Source organism: Leguminivora glycinivorella, chromosome Z (assembly GCF_023078275.1).
Source record: "Leguminivora glycinivorella isolate SPB_JAAS2020 chromosome Z, LegGlyc_1.1, whole genome shotgun sequence".
Classification (NCBI taxonomy): domain Eukaryota; kingdom Metazoa; phylum Arthropoda; class Insecta; order Lepidoptera; family Tortricidae; genus Leguminivora; species Leguminivora glycinivorella.
In genome coordinates this window covers 45381245-45405459 of record NC_062998.1, presented here as the reverse complement: position 1 = coordinate 45405459, position 24215 = coordinate 45381245, and the positions used below count along the sequence as shown (strand labels likewise).

The 24215-nt window shown below is 35.9% G+C and overlaps 1 protein-coding gene across 1 annotated transcript in view; it reads right to left on the bottom strand.

Annotated features, from left to right (window-relative positions):
• LOC125240499 overlaps nt 1-24215 on the bottom strand; it is a 170134-nt gene that overhangs the window by 87814 nt on the left and 58105 nt on the right. Inside the window, exons 2-4 of the mRNA XM_048148392.1 lie at nt 16665-16745; nt 16080-16203; nt 9051-9136 (exon numbers count right to left, since the gene is read on the bottom strand). Of these exons, the coding sequence (XP_048004349.1) occupies nt 9051-9136; nt 16080-16203; nt 16665-16739 (285 nt within the window). The 5' untranslated portion in view covers nt 16740-16745. The remainder of the gene's footprint in view (nt 1-9050; nt 9137-16079; nt 16204-16664; nt 16746-24215) is intronic.

Here is a 24215-nt window from a genome sequence, read left to right as displayed (position 1 = left end):
AAAGAATGCAGTGCAGTTGACTGCGATACTTTCCAATTCAAATCTAACTGACTGTTCCTCTCAGGATGCCAACTCACCACGGCTTTCCTTAATGTCATCTTAACCAGCCAGGAACTAATCCATTTAAGCTGTTCGGGTCATATAAATAACAGACACAGTATCGCAGTCAAACACACTCAAGCATAGACTATTTCCATAGACTATATCTTGACATTCCAACATCCGCAGCCGTCATGCTGCGACATATATATGTATGTGTACAGTATACGATAGTTATAAAGCGGTAACCTATCGATGTTTCGAAAATCCTTTGTCCGATTATCACTTGTCCGAAAACGGTTGACAGATTTTTATAATCCAAATACATTGTCCATCCATCCATCTCTAGACGTCAATGAGTTCGGACGTGTTAATTAAGATATTTAATTATTCGCGTGCATAATTCTGCATTTCGTGCGTAATCTGGGTCATTACTCAGCTATCGCGTTTCGTGGCTGTAGTATAATGTCGACATAGGATAACTAAGTGTTTGAAATGTCAAACGGGAATAGTCCCTTTAACCGGAGTGGCCTAACGCGCCGCAGCCCGCCCTCGACGCCCACGCCGCAGCCCGTCCCGCCCGCGCCCGCGCCCGCAAACATGGAGCAGGATGAAGAGCCCCCGAAGGTCATTGCTACAAGTGACATCAAAGCTTGGTTTAAAAAGATAGATCTAAACTTGCAAGACATTAGCCAAACAGCGGCAGAAGGTAAACTTAACATTGACCAGAAGCTCAGAATAAGCACTCTTTGTCGCAACGTGACTCATTACGCCTCACAAATGGCTATTGAGTACCAATCGCTAAAATCCCATGCGATCCAAGCTTATCAGTCGCATCAAGCTCACCAGGAAAAAACTGACCTAGTGCAACGCATCCAAGACCTACAGAGGACGATTGAGGAATCCAGCCGACCAGCCCCTGGACCAGTTTCATTTGCCGATGCCCTGAAGAAATCTGGAACGAGGTATGTCAAACCGTCTAATATCAGCTCAGTCGCAATATACCCTGTGGACAAATTGAAGTCGAGCGAGGAGACAAAATCCCTCGTTCAAAAGATTATTCGGCCCGACGAAATGAAACTGCACGTGAGAGGGTTACGCAAAGTAAGAAACGGCGGTGTAGTGATAAGCACTGATTCTAAAGAGGACATTGTAAAACTGAAACAATCATCACAGTTCACTACCTCTGGACTCACTGTTGACGAGCCACTAAAACGCAAGCCCAGAATTGTCATAATTGGAGTTCCCGCGGAAATGCATGAAAATGATGTCCTGAAGTGCATTTATAAACAAAACTTGGACAATAAGATACAGGACTGGACGCTCGAGAAATTTTTGACCGCTACGAGACTTAGTCACAAATCCGGGAAAAAGGATGCTGAGTCCTGTAATTACATAATTGAGGTTCCTGGAGTGATCCGCAAGGCCCTAATTAAGAATGACAGGATTTTTGTGAACTGGTCGTCGTGCCCAGTGAGAGATTTCACCCTAGTCACACGTTGCTTCAAATGCCAGCTCTACAATCATGCTGCAAAGACCTGCAAAATGGAGTGCAACATCTGCGGACATTGCGGGGAAGCGGGTCACACTTTCAAAGAATGTCCAAAAAAGGACAAACCTCCGAAGTGTGCAACCTGTTCGCACTTCAAGAAACCGAACGACCATCAAACAGGCGACCCCGACTGCCCAGCGAGACAAATGGCTGAGAAAAGATTTATAAATTCTGTAGACTATGAAGGCGCTTAGGAGCGCCTCTTAACATATTTTCATAGTACTTTTTATTCCCATTAGATTATCCTTCTTATGTATAATATGATCTTGCTCCACCTAGACAATTTTCTGTGTCAGAGTCTAAAGTATACGATGTCGCGGCTCTCACACAAATTTCTGGCTCTGCCGGAACCCACTGACAATTTTAGCAATTTAAATAACTCTACAGAACCTTATTTTAACATACTTAAGTCACGTAATGCATGCAATTTGTCACTAGTGAAGCATAAACAAACTTGAAAATGATTTACGTAAATTATAAATTTGACTTTGACCCTGTTTATTAAAATTCTGCTGATATAGGAAATAGCATGTTATACTTTAGTAAAAATGTGTATCTAGCTAAATTACTTAACACAAGAAAAACACGTATTACTCATATACACCCATGTAGCTATGTTTATTGTATAACGTAGGTACGATGATACAGAAATTTGCTTATGGTTGTAAATTAATTAATTACCTAGTTGAGAACCTGCTGTAATATGTTTTTTGTTTATTTATAATTAAAATAATTAGCTTTATTATAGTGAATAATTAATAATAATTTACCAATTAAGTCCTTGTTATTGCCTGAAACACAGGAACTATCCTAGCTCAGGCATTTGTATAAATCATCCCTTGTAAAATTCTTAGTCTTTAAGAAAAACCAATGTACACTTATGTTATTCATAATAAATTATTTCTATTTCTATTTCTATTTCTATTGTTTACCATATTTTTAAAATGTCGCTAGTTTGCTATGCCACATTATCGTTTTCCCGAAACTCTATAACCAGAAGAACGGTTGCCAACTTTATCATTTGACAACCAATTTGTTAACCACCTTTTCATAAATCCGATGCTACGTGACATCGAAATGTCATTTTCCCTAATATCATTTTATAGAAACTCAATAACCAGAAGAACGGTTGCCAACTTTATCATTTGACAACCGTTTCGTTAACCACGTTTTCATAAATCCGATGCTACGCGACATCGAAATGTCATTTCCCCTTATATAATTTTATAGAAACATTACAAAAAAATAGGTTAGGTTAGAAATGCGACCCTCACGGAAACGAACTTGCTAAGAAAAGTGGGTTAGGTTAGGTTAGAACTGCGAACATACAGAAACAAACTTGTGCTAGAGAAGTGGGTTAGGTTAGGTTAGAACTGCGACCCTCACAAAAACAAACATTAGCAAGAAAAGTGGGTTAGGTTAGGTTAGAACTGCGACCATTCAGACACAAACTTGTGCTAGAAAAGTTAGAACTGCGACGATATAGAAAAAAACTTGTGCTAGAAAAGTGGGTTAGGTTAGGTTAGAACTGCGACCATACAGAAGCAAACATTTGCTAAAAAAGTGGGTTAGGTTAGGTTAGAACTACGATCCTACAGAAACAAACCTTAGAACTACGCCACAAAACAAACATTTGTAAGAAAGTGGGTTATGGCATCCTAGGACTCACTATGGCATAGGTCAAGTAAGAACTGCGACCGTGAGGGTCGGGAACAAACTTTTGTTAGAAAATTTATTGAACTTTTGATATAGCGGCTTAATAATATTTCGAACTATAAAACTATACGCCAAACAAAATTGCTGTCAAATGATACTTAGGAATTTTAATAAGTGTTAATTCGAATTTCGAACTTTTGATATAGCGGTTAAATAATATTTCGGAATAAAAACTTTACGCGACAAAAAGTAGTTGTCAAATGATTCTTAGGAATTTTAATAAGTGTTGATTCGAATCATAAGCGAAACAAAATTACAGCGAAATAAGAATCGGGAAAATAATAATAGGGGAAAAGTACTTTCGGGCAAACAAAACTTAGGCCAATTAATAAAATGGGAAGTGTTTTCGGGCTACTAATAATCGACATTACAATTTTCGACTTTTTGATAGGTAACCTTATAAAGCAGGTAATTAATCACAAGACGAGTGGTTTTTCGACGTTTAAATTGTCCAATATCTGTTTAGTTAGAATAACCAAATAATTCGTAAAATTGAATTAAAACACTTAATACGAGTAACAATATATTAATTACAAATTTTCATCTAACCGCGCAACAGTAGGAACACTCTCGTCAAAATATTTATTTTTATATTAAGGAGGAAAAAATGGAAAAAAAAATCGTTAATAAATAAATCGTTAGCAGACGTTTCTGCTTGTTAAAAATAAAAATATATATTATTTAATTCAACCTTTTATGAAACTATCGATATCAACATCACTGGCCTAAATGTGGCAATATTTGTTCTTTATGAACCTGTCAATTTTCTTCATTTTCGAGCCAACTTTAGTAAGTTGTTCTACCTACACTCGAAAAGTTACACGTCACTGGAAGCCTGCTAAAGTGCTAGGCGCTGCGCGATAAAATGAGTAAAGTTAAAAACAGTTGTTCACTTTAAAAAAAAATTTACGCGCCTTTCACCAACTTATTACAATAACCCCTACCTACGTAGAACGGCTACAAAACGAAATAACGGTGCTACGTACTACGGCGTAGCATTCGTAGCATTCGCCAAAACGATTTCTTGCTATACAATTTATATGAACCCTCCTTATAATTCTGTACAATTTATATAATAATTTTTAAGAAAAAAAACCGCCTTCCTTTGATAGATCTGGTGATAAATACTTTCAAATGTTGGATTATATTATCAATTCGTCTGTATATTTTTTAATGTTTGTTATTCGATATCTCCGTCATTTCTAAACCAATTTTGAAATTTGGATGATTCTGAAGTACTTACCGATGAGAATGATTATCAGAACGGAACTCTAACCAGGGGCGGCTCACTCTTCATCAGCAGTTCCACTGCACTAAATGTCACTGTTCTGGACGTAAGTGCATGCTGTTCTTATAAAAATACCAAAGTCACTATAAGTGTGCCGTTCAGATTTGAGGAGTTCCGTTCTGACCATCATCAGCAGTTCCACTGCACCAAATGTCACTGTTCTGGACGTAAGTGCATGCTGTTCTTATAAAAATAGCAAAGTCACTATAATTGTGCCGTTTAGATTTGAGGAGTTCCATTCTGATCATCATCAGGAGTTCCACTGCACCAAATGTCACTGTTCCGTACGTAAATGCATGCTGTTCCTTTAAAAACACAAAAATCACCATATGTATGCCTTTCAGATTTGAGGAGTTCCCTCGATTTCTCCAGGATCCCATCATCAGAACTGGGTACTGAGAAAAATGGGACCAATCTGTATGCATATACATTCAATCAAAAAAAAATTCAAAATCGGTCTAGTAACGACGGAGATATCGAGGGACAAACATTAAAAAAAATAAAAAAAAAAAAACATACAGACGAATTGAGAACCCCTTCCCTTGATATTTGGAAGGCGGTTAAAAATAGAAATGGAATCTAAAAATAACTGCTGTCTTCATTTCTTATTGATGTTCTGGTTGATTTCACACCTCATGCTTGGTGCGAAATAATTTATTGTAAATGCAGTCAAATACCCTTTTGCGGGGAATATTTTGATACAAATAAGTATCATGTTTTAAGAATTCGACTATATTTTGATAATAATATGCCAAGACTGACGCCAAAAGCGGCTTTTAAAACGAAAAGGGACCGCTACTTCTCTATTTCAATGTAGTTTCTACTTTTTTCTCTAGGTATGGACATTTTGAAAAATAATGTCACGTAATTAATTAGTGAATATATATTAGTGTATATTAAGGGCCAGTTGCATCAACCACATTTGACAGACACATCATCGTCACGCAGCAGACGTCTATGGAACTTCTCATGCAATAAAATTTAACGAACGCTTTAACGGTAACAGACGGTTTGATGCAACTGGCCCTAAATGTGCGTGTCCTTATTGTATTTTTTGTTTTAACTTTTACTACTACAAAATTTAGGAGAGCGAAAACAGTTTTCATAAAGAAAAGGCTCTTATAGTACCTACTCGTAATTCAAAAACCAAACATAGGGGTGAGCGGCGATAAACATGTTACAACAAATTGTGTCAAAACGTCAAGAATACTGCGAGTGTAAATAATTTATAATAGCATTTTGTTAATCAAAACATTGCAAGAGAGTTGTGATATGTGTGTAGATAAAATAATTTACAACTTGGACGTCTCAAAGTTTATTATTAATAACGCACGCCCAGCCTTGTAACAAGGCTGCTAATACAGCACGGAGGTATATAATTTCTGCATTTTCCTCAAGTACATTCTGACAGAAGTTTTACTAGCGATCAACTTTGACGAGGTAGTAACGTTGGACGCCAAGCTTCTGCCATGGCAGCCTCGTAATTATGGGCTATGTCACAGTATGGCAAGGGAAATTTAAATATGAATGTCTTTGATTTTCCATAAAAGTCATGTGACGTCAAACGAGTTAGTGTGGCAAATGAAAAAAGATATGTATTGATATTGGATACAAAACAAGACCTAATAAAATATCATTATCCGAATTCAGGTGCCCTACTGCCCGTTCATGAATCATTTCATTTTGTTCATTTCATTTTAGTGAATAGACAACGTTATTGTCTTTCTAAAGATAACCGATGTGTTAAGTTTATATTCCGCCTGTAAGGATGTTATATTGTGACCTTGTTCGTAAAATATTTACGGTCCCTTAAATACAAATTCAGAATAACGGTGTAACTCCTGGCAGGCTTCCAGAGCCTTGTTAAAAGTAAAAATAACGTTTAAATTAGGTATCATTGTTTTAGCAAAAAGAGATTGTATAGAGTAATACGACAGTGACTGAACGTGAGGAACACTAGGATATGTAATATATTACAGTAAAGTCAATGATATGGGTATTTTATTATATTAATTTTTATATTGGTTTATTTGCTACTGACATACAGTGGAGAATGTGCTCACAATAAACATTAATGATTGTGTAAATGAGCAGAAATTTATAGATCGGCTACACTTAGACCTGAATAAGTACGTATTATATATTTGAATCATGTTACAAGCCTGGTTTGAGCATTTTGTAAAAAAACCATTGAATTGAATAATTAAGATCGTTTAGGCATGATATACTGGTTTTCAGGTTTTTGATCGCCACTTGGTAATACCTCGTGACAATTTAACAATCGATGTTTTATGCAGATTCCGTATACTTTAAAATGTGATTTTTATATGAGATAGCAGAAATAGTTATAATTACCCCGCCGTGGGGGAAATCGAACTACTGATAATAAGTTTCGTTAGGGTGAACCTACACTGGTAAACCGGATATCATATGGTTTATCAAAGCGTAAGGAAACTAAATAAAACACTCATTTTTATGTAGGTCTGTTCGTTTGTGTAAAAGAAAATACTTACACGATGTCAGCGCGGTGATTAATACTGGTCTCCATACTAAATGGTGATGGGAATCGTGTCTATTAGAAATCTGTCGATACTGTGTCTGTAGGTGCATACCGTGTACTAGCGCACACCTTATTCTCTGATCATAATCAGAACAATAGGGGCGTAAATGCTTAAAATAATCGATAATACACAATGACGTGCAATCGGTTCAATAAAATAAAAGTATAGCCCTAAATGAGGTATTATATCGATACAAAACCTCGAATCCAGTACATCACTAGAGTGTTGTTAATTTTCATATAAGATATGGCGGGACAATTAAGACTACCAAATAGTCGAAATTAGCCTCCATCGCAATTTGAGCGGGGCAACTTAAACTATCGCTTAAATACTATTAAAACATGAAAATCAGAAAATTGAAGGACATACAAACAAAATAGTTTATAATTATGCAACTAACTGTAGAAAAAAATGTTAAATCACATTAAAACCATATTTTTATGGAATGTTTGAAAGGCTGTCTCTCACGCGCACACTACCAATTTCGCCGAAAACTACACGGTCGTGTAGATCAGAGATCATTAGGTCTATCAACACCATCTACGGTGAAATGATGAAAGAGCTTATACGCTACCTGGCCATATATGGCACTACAGTAAATAATTTAAAATATGGAAGATATTTCGATTAGATACATTGCCCCGTAGTTACTATTACCCTGACTGACCTTACTGTAAATGTAAATGAGTAGAGTAGAAGTACTTACTTACTCATGGCAAAGACAAAGACAAAGTCTAAGAAAAAAACGTACCTCAGAACCATGGGTAAAGAAAAAAGTAAGGGTGGCATACATAGATGGCGTTACACCTTTGGGGACACGATTAGATGGCTCTAATACTAAAATTTGACATTTTAACACATATCAAGCTAAGGGCCACTTGCACTTACGAAAATGGAGGGTTAACCTGAGGGTTAACCCACCATTTTATATGGAATTTGATAGATGACAGCCCATTAACCCTGAGTTAAGTGATTGGTGCAAGTGGGCCTAAGATTATGGGCCAAAATGTCAAAAGCAGTCTATGCATTGTAATTACACATTTTACTTTGGCAGTAGGTATTTCTCTATAATACTCGATCTTCTTTGCTCATAGTGAGCAACAACAATTCATTTGAGTTGATATTTTTTATTACTACTACTAGTTTAACATATATTATTACGTCTATTTTCGAGTAACTGTTTAAAGAAATACATTCGGAAGCCGGAAAACTTAACCTTATGACGAACGAAAACAGCTATTTACCACTGCGTTTCAAATGTTTGAAATGTATGTTACGCCTTTGTATTGTTGTGTCATAGACACTAAAAGGGTTATTGTCAGTAAATTGATACATGTCATGTAATATGAAAAGGATAGCCGTGACCTCCTGTACAAGGCTGAAGTTTGAATCGTCAGATATTGTGGGCTCATTCTACGAAAGTAACTTTCACATTGTTACTAAAAATAATTAATTAACTCTGAAATTGTAAAACTTTATAAAGGGTGTTTTTCCTTTGTAGTGACATTATTTAAATATATTGATTTCCTCACCTCTAATAAATTCGGTCATGGTGCGGAAGAAAGTAAAGCCTGACCAGAATTAAATGACTAATTATTGTCAAGAAAATAGTTGTAATGGAATTCCACAACATGGCACGTAGTCATAGTCAGGTCAGGCTTTAAGTTGAATAATGAACATAATATATGTTACTATTGCATACTATTATATTACAAATGTGCCGGATACATATTGTAGTTTCTGGTAGACGCACGACGAAAGTATTTTATTATGTAATTTGTTGCTGTTACCTAAACACAGGACTCAGTTCTAAGTAAAGACTATGAAATAAATCAATACATGACGTTTTTTTAATGCTGGTTTCGATCCTTGCATCTTTGGCATATTTACTTACTTTATAAATACCGAGGATCAACAGACAGCAAGAGATGAGGCCCAGTGTGCTGGTGGCCAAGAGAGTGATGTTTAGTGACACCGTTACTGCAACAAAAAATATGTAAGGTCAGATTAATAATGTGCCAAGTGTCAATTGTTGTGTAAACTTTAAAGGGGCTACTTCAAATTGGAGAAGTAATTGTAAAGATCACCTGTTTTTTTGATATTACTTTACCCATTCAAAATATAATCATATTAGTATAGGAATATGAAAGAAAAAGTATCTTAAAAATTCCGACTTACATGAATTAAACACACTATGTTCGTAAACTTTTCTTCAAATATATTTACGAAAATAGTACCTATGTGTAATTCGGAATTTTTTCAAGTCACCACACTCCTAACGTTGCCCTTTTTTTTGAGGTACGGTACGGAACCAGTGAAAAAAACACAAGTAAGTCCAAAGTTGCTCAAAAAGACCATTTTCTGCTTTCACCGACATCCACCTCAATCAAAGGCCTTTCAAAAAAATCACAGACATACAGAAACCCTCTTCATTAATTAGGTTAGGTCCGATACACCTCCGGATTCACGGTACCTTTCCAGGTCACTTGGGCGCGGATGCGGCTCGTTTCACAAATATGACAGGGTTCACACCTAATCTTATTATTATTCACTTGAACAGGGTACGTTGCCAATTTAAATTAAATAGATAATTACTTTTGAGTTTATGATGTCTTTTTCCCACTTGGTGGAGAAAATTTACTGCAGGAAAAATGTATTTTTGTCCACTTATTAATAATCTTAACGATTTACAAATAAACGAGAAGGTAAGTGTCACTTCTGAAGTTCTGACGCAACTAACTACCTATGATACTGTTTGATTCTTTATTGTAAAACAAAACTAAATAAACACTTACATTGTTTATTATTATTCCAGAGCTTTGTATTTATAGTGCTTTGAATTATGACCTTCTCTTGGACTAAATATTTTATTATACCAAGTCATAAACATTTCAAACTCGGTACAAAAAGTTGACTTATAAATGTCGCCGTTACTTACGTACCTGCGTTATTCAATGTAATTTACTGAGCAACGTAGGCAATCTAATTAGGAAGCAACGTAATCGTAATCTAATCATAAAGTCTTACCTTCATACGAATCTCGAAGTTGACAAACGCTACATCAACCTGAACCTCGCGCGACCCAAAATGAATTGTTTTGTTTAGAATTTAGAGTCTTTTATAAAACAATAAAAGTTTAAAATTGATTTATGAATATGTACAAAATTTTGTATCTTTGGGTCTTGGGGGTTAAGACGGCGGAGAGACAACCCTTGGAGGCTTTTATGTAACGTGGAGATACATTTTTACCGCATTGAATTAGAAATGTTTCACCGGGGCCTTTTCACCGCGCGACGTGTCGGTTGAAAAGTTTTCCGAGTTTCGTTTCAAACTTTGTTGTGATAACACATGTTTCTATTTAAGGCTAAAATGCCTCGAAGATGTTATATGACAGGTCTAGAAGACTACGATAAGTGTATTTTATATGCCATGCTTGAATATATTTTATGATAATAATAGAAAAAATCGGTATGTTAGACGATGTTAACCGTTATTGTGTACAGGAGACTTGTGTATCATCTACATTTCTCTGTTGTTTTTGCTTCATACACCGTCATCAATGTCATCGTTTTCAGATTGCACGCAGATTCTACGAAGCATACTGGGGTATAATTCTCTATCTTGACATACTGTGAAGTACGAGGGCTGTTCCGAAAGTTTTTAGCTGCTCCGGTTGTATTCATGCGATTTGTATTTTGAGGGATTTTTCATTATTGACTAAGGTGATGCAGATTTCGGTTTAGAAAGAGATTAATGTATTTTTTATATTTGTTTAACTAGAACGCGTCGACACCTAACCAATGCGAACATTTATGATCTATTCTTCAGACTCTTTCGTACTGTGGTTTAACATTATTTTTGATTGCAAGAGTTATTGTATTTATAGGAGGTACTAATTGAGAATCTTTACTGTTTATTTACGTATAATTGCGCTTGATTACGTAAATATAATAGTGAATTAGTGGAGGGTGACAATGAGCCATGTCCTAATAAAAACCGTGAATATCAGATGTTTACAAATAAATACAAATAAACCCTACGCCCAATAGAAAATAATCTATTTTTTTTTTGTAAAATGTCAGAAATTCCATACAAAAAACTTTGGTAAAAAAAAATATAATAAATGAATTGATCTGTATTGAAATATCCCACAGAATAGTATAACATTTATTCAAATCGCATGAGTAGAGCCTGAGCAGCTAACAACTTTTGGAGAACCCTCGTAGTTAAGTATTGACTGTTTAATGTTACTGTAAATTAAATGTGTGATACATACATATTTAGAACTTAGAATAAATTTAAAAGTGGAAAATGTCTGCTGGGTGAGACTTGAACTCACGGCTTCTGGATTGATACTCCAGCGCTCTATCGATCCAGAGGCCGTGAGTTCAAATCTCACCCAAGGCAGACATTTGCCACTTTTAAATTTATTCTAAGCCTAGTAGCATCGATTGCAGACGTTTCTGCGAATCATAAGTTAAAATATTTAGAACTGTCGGAATTCAATGAGCAGCCTTGCTATTTTGAAAGTTATTTAATACATACTTAAGAAACCAAAACAATGTTAAAGTATGTTTTAGAACCGCTTTCTAAAACAAATAATATCGCGTTTTTGCTCGGTTACAATCAATTTACTAGCATTCACTCTTTATTAAATTCCATTTCAAGAACGGGCAGATAACAAAAGAAACTCGAACGTCGCGTCAATCTCGAAACGCCAGGGGCGCATATCATGTTTCTCCTAAAAGATATCGACTGAATACGCGCATCTTGAGCTGCTAAGTTTACTCAAAACAACCGTATTGCACTAACTCAAAGTTGATATTCTAAGAAAAAGTAAGTAGAGGTGCGAGCTTTAGAAGGGAAACAGATGATTAGATCGTGAGAGCGGTTAGGGCACGTAGTGGGGCACGATTCGCGCCATGCATATTGTATGGGTGTCTCAATCCTGCGAGACCAGCCATTATTTGAATAGGACATTGCATTTCCGGACCAAGAACGCTTTCGAACCACTTACGTCTCGGGAGACACGCGCAAAATATTCGAGTTTGCTACTTATTGCTTTAAATACTTGTGGGTGTCACTTGAGTGTAGAAAATGTCTAGCCAGTGACAACCGTTCACGATGCGTCGAGTTACGTAGTTATCTCTCTGTGGCTCTTCCGTATCCGTTTTTCATAGGCAATCTTAGCAATAAGCAAATATTTTCAGGTAAGTATTTAGCGTTTTCCCATTTGTAATAGGGCTTGTTTCCCGTAGAAAGTGAGCTAGAGCCCAAATAATAAAAAATCAAGTCGTCGTAAAACTGGCAACTGAGACATTGCATAATATAACTATAATAGGTGATGCGGTGCTATTGTATTGTATTCCTATTCGGGTAGCAAAATCACCGTAAAGGTTTCTATATTCCAATCTTGATGTATTCGTATGAAAGAATAATAATGTACATAAACCTTTTAATACAAGTGAGAGGTATTGAAGCATTCTATGAGTGTGCTGTGCTATGTCGCTTAACTCACCCCAAAGTCGGAAAAACAATTTGTGAATGAAATATTCTGTAACTCGTGTTGAGAACGCTTATAACACAATTTTTGACTTTGAAACTTTGTTAAGACTAGTTAGGAGGGTAGGGAGAGGGAGGTTTAAAGGCATCTACACTCTATATGGCGTGTGGCGATAAATTAAAACACGACCAAAGGGAGTGTTTTAAATCGACACCAGTTACGAATTTCCTTTTCGCACGAGTATCGTACGACGTTTTTCAGTACAGATGGCCCTCCGCAGTTTCGACCTGGCATTTTATGAACCACTTCACGCACTAGTGCGTAAAATAAACACCATCTGTACTGAAATATTTATGGGTTTTTGTTTTTGTGTATTATTCGAACTTGAGTGCTTTCTCTGTGCACATATTTGAATAGTTCGTGTCGATAAATGGCTGCGCGCGACACGGCGAGACACGTACATTTCACGGCTATGATGTGTAAATTTATAATGCTCCAGATTATATGAATTATATCAAAGGTTTTTTCCTTTCCTCACTGTGGGTGAAAATGATGTACATACCTATTTTATTTTCAAAGGACTCAGCACGAAAATATCAAAACATTCAAGCAACATTGGGAAGGCAGGTGGCACTTGTACCCTTCTCTGCCAATTCTTCCATCTCGGACGTCAAAAGAGAGAATAAAGTTTCAAAAGGCACGTTCGGTATACCTACTTAAACAGCAGTTTTGTTAGACTCTGATCTATCTGTGCTCCAAGCTCGAAACAAAATAATATATTTGAGAACGTTCATAAACCTTTTTAGCACAGACCGCAATCCTTTTTATCCTGCAGGCGTTTGCTTTGCAGACAGCAAACGGGAAATTCTTCGCATTATTCATCGCGTTCACACAGATTACACAACGCCAGACACGCCACAGGTCGGTATTCAAAGCAGCATATCTAAACATGCTCCAATAGTATTAACTATTCTCTTGTGTAACCGTTTGTACTTTCCTTGGTAGTTAGGTACATAGTCTGACATTTAGAGTTATTCATTAAATGCATAACAAGCCTCCATTATATATTATTTATTTGTTTTTATTGTTAATTTTGTCTTTTGTATCTTTCTGACGACCCGCTTCCTACGCGCAGTACAAATTAAAATGCCCCTATTTTGACTCTTCGTCTATTTGACGTTTAAAGTTAAATTTAAACAAAAATGTTGAAAACTTTTATGTCTCTTTATTTTCACTTCTGACATACATTTCAACTAATTTATATATATTGCATTTTCATAAATAAGTAATTGCTAATTATAATAATTTTGGAATGATATTCGGGATACTCGTAAATATCGAAAAGCCGATCTAGTCCAAGAATCAACGTGAAAATAATTTCTCCGCTATCTCAAGTCAAAGTACAATAATACCAAAATTAGAAGTCAAATAAAATGCCAAAGTGTAATGACTTAGCGGCCAGTTTGCAAATTCTATTTAACAACGATTTTCACTAAAGTTAGCTGAGAAGAATTTTAAAGATTTAATCTGACTTCAAAGAATGAATTTAAGTTTTACTCCCGTTAAGGGATTAATTAAGCTATCCAAGTTAAAATCGACTTATTTTTCTTATCTGGTGCCGTAGCCAAATGGCATTTCTGCGACGCGAAACGAAAACCAATCGCCGCGAAAGGTAGTCTGGCGCTGTCGCGCCAATACGCAAGAGCGATAGAGATAGGTATCTACGAGCGTTTCGTTTCGTGAGCATTTGTGCCATTCGGCTACGTACCCTGCTCGCAACGTTTTCGTTTGAAACGACCTTAATCCATAGAAATATTATTACACATAGAAGGATAGTTTCCATACAACTCATCGGTCAACAATGAAGCCAAGACACGATCGATGTGTGCGTGGAACGCTCCTGTTTTACGCTCACCCCACGCACACATGCATATAAAAGATGTTGTCAGAGTAGAATTAATTTTCTCAAAGTTCAGATTTTTACAAAGTCGTTGTACTTGGTTATAATAATTAATTACTAATAATTTTTAGTGTGTGTTCCATATGGTGTAAGTAAGATTATTCAAGTTTTTTTTCGTGTATTTGGTGCAAAATGGCTGAAATGAATTTATTTTAAAAATATACATATTGAGTACCTATACAAATAAATTTCTGTTTGGTTACCTATTAAGTATCTGAAGTAACCGGGTAAGTAAAGGGAACGCAAAAATACGTTTTTAGGGTACAAACGGGTACAGCAGGAAACCTTTTGATATGGTGCGATTCTGTCCGTCTGTCTGTCTGTCACATTTCTAAATATCTTAAGAACTGTTCTACTCATGCTATCGATTTGTTTTTAACATATATTGGGAGTGTTATTGACATGCTAACACATGACCGTACGAGGACCCTACCGCACCAAAGTGATCCAATTACTATCCTGTAAGTGGGAGCGAGAAAGAGTTATTCTTTTTAACCGACTTCAAAAAAGGAGGAGGTTGTCAATCCGACTGAAGCACAGTTACTTTTAATTTATTAATATTGATTATTTGAGTGATATTTGCATATGAAATAAAACTGAAAATATCGCTTATACTGAGATTAATGAGTTTATTTCGACTTTCGAACCCTTTTATAGTTGTAACAGAAAAATGACAATCAAACACTTTAATTAACTAACTCAAGACAAGACTATTTAGAAACGGTGAAGTTATACAGACTTAGTGCGAAAAGCTTTTCCTTCGTATTTTTCCGAAAACTTTCATACATATGTGTCATGCTAGTTCAGTCAATGTCAGTACTTCTTGTACGTCAACCAATTGGAACCCTAGGCCACTCTACAACCATGTCAAAATGACAAGCAGTAAGAGATTTCTTACAATCTGATTTATAACATCACTGTGACATAGTTCTACAGTGGTCTAGGGTTCCAATTGGTTGACTATACCTACTGATACTGACTGAAATACGAGTAGCATGACATTCGTACGTTTCGCAGACAGAAGTGGATCAGTCGGAAATCTAAAACGAACTTTATGCTAAAATTCTTAGGTAGAATTAGAATTTCGATAAAACAACAAAATTTATGTCTTTGGTAAAACTTAGAAAAATATTTTTCATTTCAAAATAAATATTTCTTTAAATATACCTACACACAAAGAACCTAAAATTGTTATATATTACTTACATTTTAAACATCATTTGGCGGAAACAAAAATCATTGGGCTGGCAACATTTATAAGAAATGGCGGACGACGAAAATTTCAATTTTAGTATTTACAATTTCGTAAAAATATCACATTAAACTCTATACTTTCGCGTGGAATGTAATATCGGGCGGTTTCTTTTTATTATATGTTGTGTTATAACTCCATTCTCTGCACAAACTACGAGTAACATTCTTTCTTCCAGATGATAAAAATTATACATATAGTTACTTACTTGGTGTTATTTTCTCCGGCTCTAGAAAACTCTCTGATTCTGGGTTGGTCATCTCGCCGCTCAAGTAGCGCTGCTCGACCTCGATAAAGTGGCCCATGGTCACTATCGTTATCGAAAAGTATACCTGTCAACAACAGTATATACATAATTTAAAATATTAACAGGAATTACATATTAAGGCGAAACGGGAAACTCCGAAATCAGTATTTCATAAAAACGTTATCCTCATACTTATTTGCCATTGGATATTAACGTTATTGAAAACATTTATACACTTTGATGTATTTTAATAATAGCTAATGGCTCTTCATTTACTTATTTTTCCATTTTCATTTAGAGCAAGAATATATATTTATAAAATGCGCCATCGGAATTTAAGGTGCAAAGTTTGGAATCAGGAATTTCCTATATCGGTGAACTGTTATCGATGATTCCCTCGTTATGATTGCGTATAATGTGTTGTTTGTAAAATAACATTATGATAAGAATAAACCAATAAAAGGCACTGGTTGAAAATGGTGAAGTAAAGCAAAGTGTGAACATAGTCATATTATATATGTGTGTTATACAATTATACACACTTACTAGAGTGTATAAGGCTGAGGCGTAGCAGCCGCGGCGCAAGCTCCTCCAGCAGCAGCAAGACTGGATGATGGCCATCTTGCCCTGGGAACAAATTTATTCATTGGACGATCTTACTACAAAACACTTAGTACCAAGTCAAGCCCAAGGCAGCGGGGGAATTCTGAAGACGATTGAAAAATATAGTGCCGGTTTCTTTTATCATTATTTATGTTTCTGCTTAATATATGAACATTATCAACGTATAAGCACAGTGTATGGTTAATTTTAACTTTTTTTTACCTAACATTAGGTTTGCAGCAAGGATAATTTATATAGGATATACTAAGAATTTTATTGTACCTACCTCGATGTTTCAGCGCCACCTATCAAATACTATCATAACTACACTGATGATGTCTACCTACATTTTTTTTAAATGTGTATTGACGTGATATCATGATATTAAAATAAAGAAATATGTCATTTGTTCTTATAATTAAATTAAAAATAAAAACAGAAAATTATTTGGGGAAAATGTGATTTTGGCCACTTCCAGGCTGCGAAACAGCGCCATCTAGTTTTAAGCCTAAAAGGCCCATACATTTCATGGTTACGCTTTTTGGTATAGGCTCTGTCAGTCCCGTATTAAATCGTAGTTATTTTTACATACATAGCTGAAGTAAAGAATTCTAGTTAACAGGGTAAAAGTCGCCTATAAGTACGATATTTTTCGTCAGAGGTGGAGGTAATCCTCATTGGATACTGCCAACCCGGTATCCTGACAGTATGCCCGACTCAGCTGGGCTTGCTCCAGCCGCCTACGGACTAAAACCCTCCACCCTGTTCAGTATAATGTTTTCGGAAACTCTGTGAGCGAAGGGCATTCACCCGTGACACAGAAAAAAATGCTTGTTTTACAGAGTCTCGATGCAGTTCTGACTCAATCGGAGAGGGACTAGACGAGATACGTGAGAGGGACTAGACGAGATACGTAAGAAAAACAGACGAGAAAGGAGCATTATGTGCAGTTGTACACACTCGAGCTCAACCCGTTTCGAGTCTCAGAGGGCGATCACGCCAAAAGAAAAATCCTGATACTGATTTCACTTTCTGGTGGCTCAGTAACAAGTAATTACTAAATACCACAATATACCTATAGTTTATATACATTGATAAATACCATATTAATAATAGTTTCAGAACAAGAATATATTACAAAGTGTGACACCGAACGCTTATAATAATGCACGAAGGATAATGTTTAAGGAACTAAATATAAATTGAGTTTACTGAAGCAGTGAAGCGATGACTGGTTTGGTTATTATTTCGTTTTGTTGACTTTGTATTTATGAATAAATTTCGTATTGTAATACAAATAATATTCTCTTAGGCATTAATATTTTAGACTCAATTTCGTTTTGTAATGAAACTTCTACCTAATAATCTACTTACAGAATTTCAACTTTCGCTCCATCTCAATTACTAACAGTTATATATACATAAATACATTAATGTGTACTTAGGTATATTATTTTTGACGACCGCTCTGGCCTAGCGCGTAGTGACCCTTCCTGCTACGCCGCGGTCCCGGGTTGAAATCCCGGTAAGGGCATTTATTTGTGTGATGAGCACAGATATTTGTTCTTGACTCATGGATGTTTGAGTACATACAACACAATCCTTCTTGAGCTTGCCGTGGGAATCTGTGTAAGAATGTCCTATAAAAAAATGTAGAAGACATTAGAAACTATTTATTAAAAGAAATATTTATAAAAGGAGATAAAACCACACAGTGTGTTTAAAACCAGCAACTTCGCAATGTGAATATGAATACGTATTTTCATTTACACCTATTTATTATTTCGGCTACGCTGCCTGCAAGTTTATGTACTTAATTTGGTGGATAAAATCAGATTCCACCGAGGCCTTAATCAAACTTGATTTGCATAAATTAGCGATATGCGGAGCGACGCTGAAAATCCCCGTAATTATGCTTATCGGAATACATTAGTGTCCTCCATTAATAAACAGAGATATCAGTTGATGCCTGCGTAATTCGGGGTAATGGCTCCTTGGAAAAGGCAGAATAATTAAACTTGCACGAGCGGTGGGTCACTTCACCTGAAGTTCAGCTTTTAGACTGGCGAGCGCGCTTAAAACCAATGAAAATGAACGAAATCAATGTAAAAAAATCTGACTCGTTTCATTCCATTTGTTTATATCTAGTAGCATAATAGTCATTGTAGGAACACCAAATTACTAAAAACTAAAAAATATATTACCTACAATGTTTTAAAATCATTCTGCTTTTTGCCACATAGGTAGGTACTTAATATGTATTTTGAATGAGACTTTTTATTTCTGGATCACGTTCAGTTGTTTTATTGATTAGTGTGAGCAACATTTAAATTAATATAGATTGACGACCGGTCTGGCTCAGTCAGTAGTGACCCTGCCTGCTAAGCCGCGGTCTTGCCTTCGAATCCCGGTAAGGGCATTTATTTGTGTGATGAACACAGGTATTCGTTCCTGAGTCATGGATGTTTGTTTTCTATGTATATAAGTATGTATTTATCTATTTAAGTATGTATATCGTCGCTTAGCACCCATAGTACAAGCTTTGCTTAGTTTGGGGCTGTCCCGGTCCTGAGCTAGTCTCATCCAGTTCTGATCCGCAATTTTCCGGATGTCGTCCACCCAACGAGCTAACGGATGCCAAGCGCTTCTTACATCTGTGAGCGGCCACCATTCTGTTAACATTTTAGTCCATCTGCCTAGCAACATGTCCCGCCCAACTCCATTTTAGATTGGTAATGACGAAACCCACGTTTAGCACCTTGGTGCGACGACGGATCTCAGCATTCCTCACTCGATCTTGCATCTTGATACCGAGCATGGCACGCTCCATGGCTCTCTGTGCAACTCGGATCTTATGCACACCCTTTTTAGTGAGCGGCCATGTTTCGGCACCGTAGGTACTTATGTTGAAAGGATAATATTATTACTTTCTTTTCAACATAAGTACCGACTTTGTACCCGATAATTCATATTATGATAGATTAAACGGTTATGGACATATGGAGGCAAATATAATGAGCCTTATTGATAAGAAAAATCCTTATGATTTTAGTATCTGTAGATTCTTTTGACCGGTCTGGCGCAGTCGGTAGTGACCCTGCCTGCTACGCCGCGGTCCCGGGTTCGAATCCCGGTAAGGGCATTTATTTGTGTGATGAGCACAGATATTTGATCCTGAGTCATGGATGTTTTCTATGTATATAAGTATTTATATATATTATATATATATCGTTGTCTGAGTACCCACAACACAAGCCTTCTTGAGCTTACCGTGGGCCTCAGTCAATCTGTGTAAGAATGTCCTATAATATTTATTTATTTATTTATTTTAAATAATTCGAGAGAAATTGTTACAATAAAATTGTGAACTTGATTTGTTTTGTGTATCCTTTCAATAATAACCCGAAATATTTTTTTATCACAAAGACCATGTATAAGCATGGTAGCAAATATACAAAAGAATACTATTTTTGATATATTCAAAGGTCTTTGATTCGGAAGTATGTATGACGATATATGTCAAATATCAAGGATCACGCCAATCTCCAGTAGGTACAAATGTGACTGCTTGTGAAATCCAGTCAAACGCACCCGTCACCAATATGGAACGTTTTTAGGGTTTTTCTTATTTTATATTGCTTACAGCTGTCTATCAACGATCGCACAAAACAAAGGGTTCACATTCCAAATAGAGGTAGATATTGGACAAAAGCCGTGATGTAAAAAATAGGTCGCGTCCCGAAATCAAGCGACGCTCCACTTTCACCAAACAGCAGTCAATTAAAGCAATTATGTCGTCACTTTGAGTCAATTATGAGCTGTCCTAAATTCGACCCTAAAATGAGTCATCTTAAGTGCATTTTATGGTGCATTATGAAATGTTTGGTATCCAATCAATCATTGTTTGTGCTGCGGAACTTGGTCTGCGGAAGACGCTATAGTGTTTATGTTAGTATAGAGTGCATGACCCAGACCCATCAAACTTTCACAGGCTCCATAGAATAAAAATCTTTCAGTAGCAGTTTTGACTAGTAGGTAACGAAAGTATCATCATAACATACAGATTACTATTCAATTTGATAATGTTTTGTACAGCGTTATGTAGCGTATCGTAGACCGTATCTCTCGTTATTACTCTCCTTTGAGACGATCGAAACGCATCTATCACTGTCGTGTCAAACTGAAAACATCGGATGAGTAGAGAAAGACACAAAGCGTTACGTTATCGAAGCTTACTTAGCTAGGCCTACAGGGTGCCTAGCAGCAGCGGCTGGTCCATACAAGCCGATTCCCACCGGTTTGCCTAAAATTGATTACTTGCTAGTAAAGTACCTAATTTTAAGGTAGGTTTCTTTTTGCTCAGTGTTGCCTAACATAAATTTTCACCAGCCGCCACTGGATGGTATGTACAATTTGAACTCTTTCTAACGATACCCCACTTGACCTAGTAGCTTGACATTTAGTGCGTTTTCACATTATCCGATCCGATATCGGATGTCGGACCGATATCCCATACATTACAGGCGCCATCTTGGATTTTTTTATTGAAATCCTTCCGACATCCGATATCGGATCGGATAATGTGAAAACGGCCTTACAGTTCCCTCCTTTCATTTTTACCATTTTCTATAATTAATATTCATTAATTTTAAAAATAATATCTTCAATTTGTAGAAGTTAACAATATTCATGACTATTCTAAATTTCATATCGATAGCATAAGTATTTCTCGAGATATTTAGTAATGTGACAGACGGACAGACAGACAGACAGACAGAGCGGCGCCGTGAGGGTTCATTTTGTACCTTTTTGGTACGTAATTGTAATCACGTTAGTATAGTTTGTGCCTAATGTTAATTAATAAGCTCTAATAACGAAACAAGCTAAAAATTCGATACCTTCTTGGCGTAACATAAATTTTCGATAATAACGTTAAATATTAATTTCCCTAAATTGCGCAATTTCCAAATATCCTGGGATCATTAGAGAGAAGGAAGCGATGGTCCATTACCGGAAATATAATACCAATAAAATGGTGCACTCCAGGATATATCCAGTAATTTCGGTTTTCCTTTATTAAGTACTTTAATTAATATTTATTGAAGTTTGAAATGTTACAAATAACTACCATTTGTGATGGTATCTCACTAAAAATGTTTTAGTTGTACAAATAATTTAAAGCGAGAGGATGTAACACAAATAGAAGAGACAAACACGACCACCGGCCACTTTGCGAGTGTGTAAACAGTTGGAAATGTTGGCAAAGCGTCCATCGTTGTCATAGAAAGGTACCTCTGCAGATTTCACTCTCCGGGACGCCAAGGAACTTGTAATTATATTATGTGGAAATAGAGTTGATGGCAGGGGACCGATTTTTTAATCTCGAACGCATGAATTCGCCGTTCGAAAATCTGTGGAAAACGACGTACTTAATGCTATTTTTGAAAAAGGACGGCTAGTAATGTTAAATGAAGTGCTAAAGACCACTCGTTTTATATCCTATTAGTAGAATTTAAATCGTTAGTAGTGGAGATATTATTGAACGAAATTCACGAAATCGAATAGGCGACATTCAAAAATCGGCCCCCTGATACTGAATTTTGTAACTAAATGTATTTTTAAATAGAGCTTTTTAACACTTTTATCGGTAACTTAGAAAATATGGATACAACCCGCCCATGTTTTGAACTTTTTTTAACACCCAAAGAGTAAAAAATGATACTTAGGGTTAATGGTAATACTTATGTACCATACATTTGATGAAAAATTTATTTCACCGATAAAATTGCAATTTCCATATTTTCCATTCATCAAAACTGCTTCCGTTACGACTTTACGATGTAATATCCTTTTGATGAACGCGTTTGACAATGATGTGCGAGAATTTGACCATAATTTCGTCAGGTGACAAACAAAACTCACTAATTACCTATTAAAAAAATCTATATTAATATCGACTTTAAACGGTACTAATACGGTACTTCTCTGTGGCGGTAATCAATAAATCTTGCTTGTCATGTCCTCAAAATACCTGGTCGACATTGTTAACTTATATGTTCCTACACAACCTACCTACCTACACCACAAATTACACATTAATCATGTTTTATCGTGATCGTTATGAAATTGTAACAATGTATTTGACAATCAAAACCGTTGATCCACGGTATACATGTTACACGTGCACGAACAATAGCTGTAGGTATATTTATGTATATTTTTTATCTCAAATAAACTCAATAAATCTGAAGAGAAAAAAGAAATACCTGGCATTTTGTTATCGTTTAATTTATAGTCAGGATAAATTATTTTGTCTTTAATGTAGTTTTATTAAATCGCAAAACAGCAGTTAATCTAACAGTCATCAACAAAAACAGTTTAGCTTTTTATTGCTCCGCATTTATTCAAAAATAAAACGTCGGTAGTTAAAGGCCCACCCTGTGGTAAGTGACCCTCGAAGCATAATATATGTATAAGCGCATTCAACAAAATTGGTTAAACATGCGCATTTTTCCTGAATGTCATATTTCTTTGCTTCCTCGGCCTAGAAATATTTAAATAGGTACTAAGAGCACATGCATTAAGCTTCTGGCATATAAAATTTGTAGAATATATTAATATGAAGACACGAAAGAAAGAGGTGGTTTCCTAAAAAGCTGTTATGTTGGTTTTTTAGGGTTCCGTACCTCAAAGAGGAAAAACGGAACCCTTATAGGATCACTCGACCTGTGGCCCAAAGACGGACATGTAATTTAATTAAATGAAATTTAATCACAGGGGTCACTTTTGGGGGGTAAAATTGAAAATTAAAAATCAAAGTTATTAAAACTATATTGTGTTACATATCAAATGAAAGAGCATTTTATCAGCATCTGAAATATATTTTTTTATATTTTTTATTTTGGTAATTTAGAAGTAATTTAAGAAAATAAGCAAAAAATGACCATTCCCCCACTTATCTCCGAAACTACTTAGCGTAAAATTTTCAAAAAAATACACGAGATAGCCCTCTACCTGTAGATTACAGGAAAACCTATTAGAAATCTACAGTCAAGCGTAAGTCGGACTTAAGAGAAAAAAACTCAGATTACGAATTTCACTCACTGCCGCTGCAAGTAGTTACTAAACGACTTAAAATTGTGTAAGCGCGTTGGACAGGTATAAAGAAATCATTTTCTGTTTCGTTTTTAGTCACATAGGTCCAAAAAAAGGTGTACATATACGAAAACAAAAAAATTGTGCCACCGACAACCAAAATCTGAAGTCTATTTGCTCTATCTCTTATAGTTTCCAAAATATACGCAAAATCTTTATAATAGTACGAAATTTAGTGAACGTTGCCATTACATGTCGTCAGGCGCTCATGACCTTTTTGTATGGAAATGTCGAAATCCGACTCGCACTTGACCAATTTTCTTAGAAAGTTGTGTTTTATTATAGTTTTGAAGATTTCTTGTTTTTAACCACCAACGCAAAAACGACGGAGTGTTATAA